Genomic DNA, 1,385 nt, shown 5'->3' on the forward strand with positions numbered 1-1,385 from the left:
GCCTGCGCCGGGCCCGGGCCCCCGGACGCCCAGGCAAGCGGCCTGGGGCAGCAGGAACCCGAAAGTCAAGGGGAAGGAAGGAGACGCCCCCCGAGGGTACAGCCCCGGCGCCGAGGCCCGAGCTGCAGCGACAGGGCGCACCGAGGCACTTGGCGGACCGGCCCCCGCCGCGCCCCGGCTCTCCGGACCGAGACCCCTCCCCCGCCGGGGCCGGCCGAGCGCGGAGCGGCGCGTCCCAGCCGGCTGTCACCGACCCTCCCCCTCCCAGGACAATAGCGAGGCCGCAGGGGCGGCGCGGAAACCGGCCTGGACCCCCACCGCTCACCCCTGGAAGTGGAGTGGCCCGGGGACGGCCCCCCACCTGCCTCCCCGGGATCCAGGCCTGCCCCCTGCCTCCCCCCGAGGTTCAGAAACTCTAGAAAGGGGCACCAACTTCCGGAGAGCCCCCTGGCCTCAAGGTTCCCCCGCAAGCCCCACAACCCCGGGCGCCCTCTCACCCAGCCCCTGACCGCCACAGCTAAACAACACACAAACGCACCCCAAGCCCTAGCCCGCTAAGTCGCCGAGGGGCGAACCCCCGAAGCACGCCCCGTCGGGGGAGGCGCGGCCCGCGCCCGGGGGCTCCGGCGGCCTCCCGCGGGGTCGGGCTCCAGGGGCTCGGCGCGAGGACGGGGAGGGAGGGGCAGTATTTACACCGCGGGGCGGGCGGCGGGGCCCGGGCTCCCACGGCCGCGGTCACTTCTTCTTGCCGGCCCGCTTGGCGCTGGGCTTGGCCTTGGGCTTCACCGGCTTGGCCTTCTTGGGCTTGGAGGCCTTGACTGGCTTGGCCTTGACAGTCTTGGGCTTTTTGGTTTTCCTGGGCGTGGCGGCTGGCTTCTTCTTGGCCTTCTTGACCGGGGCGGCTTTGGGCTTCTTGCTGGGGGCCTTCGAGGCGGCCTTCTTGGGCTTGGCTGCCTTCTTCGGGGTGGCCACCTTCTTGGCCTCCTTCTTGGTCTTCTTGAAGGCGACTGACCTCTTGGGCTCGTCGCTCTTGGCCAGCCGGAAGGAGCCCGAGGCGCCCACCCCCTTGGTCTGCTTGAGGACCCCGGTGGTGACCAGGCGCTTGATGGACAACTTGATCTGCGAGTCGGCGTTCTCGCCCACCTTGTAGTGGCTCTTGATGTACTTCTGGATGGACTGGCGCGAGGAGCCGGCGCGGTTCTTCTCCGCCTGGATGGCGGCCACGATCATGTCTGAGTACTTGGGGTGGTCTGTGGCCTTCTTGGAGGCCTTGGCCCGCTTGGGCTTGGCCGCAGGCGCGGACGCGGAGTTCTCGGTCATGGTGGCCCGCCCGGCCCCGCTGCGGGAGAGGGCGCCTCGCGAAGCGCCGGCCCCCGGCGGAGACG

General features: G+C 71.3%; 1 protein-coding gene across 1 annotated transcript; it reads right to left on the bottom strand.

Annotated features, from left to right (window-relative positions):
* Positions 1–6: 6 nt before the first annotated feature.
* On the bottom strand, positions 7–1,379 carry LOC101627980 (histone H1.0). The gene has a single exon (XM_004675671.2). It carries the CDS (start codon positions 1,318–1,320, stop codon positions 736–738), a length of 585 nt encoding a protein of 194 aa, XP_004675728.1. The 5' UTR covers positions 1,321–1,379; the 3' UTR covers positions 7–735.
* Between the last annotated feature and the right edge of the window lie 6 nt (positions 1,380–1,385).

The sequence above is a fragment of the Condylura cristata genome, unplaced genomic scaffold, assembly GCF_000260355.1.
Source record: "Condylura cristata isolate star-nosed mole 26May11 unplaced genomic scaffold, ConCri1.0 scaffold00004, whole genome shotgun sequence".
Lineage (NCBI taxonomy): Eukaryota > Metazoa > Chordata > Mammalia > Eulipotyphla > Talpidae > Condylura > Condylura cristata.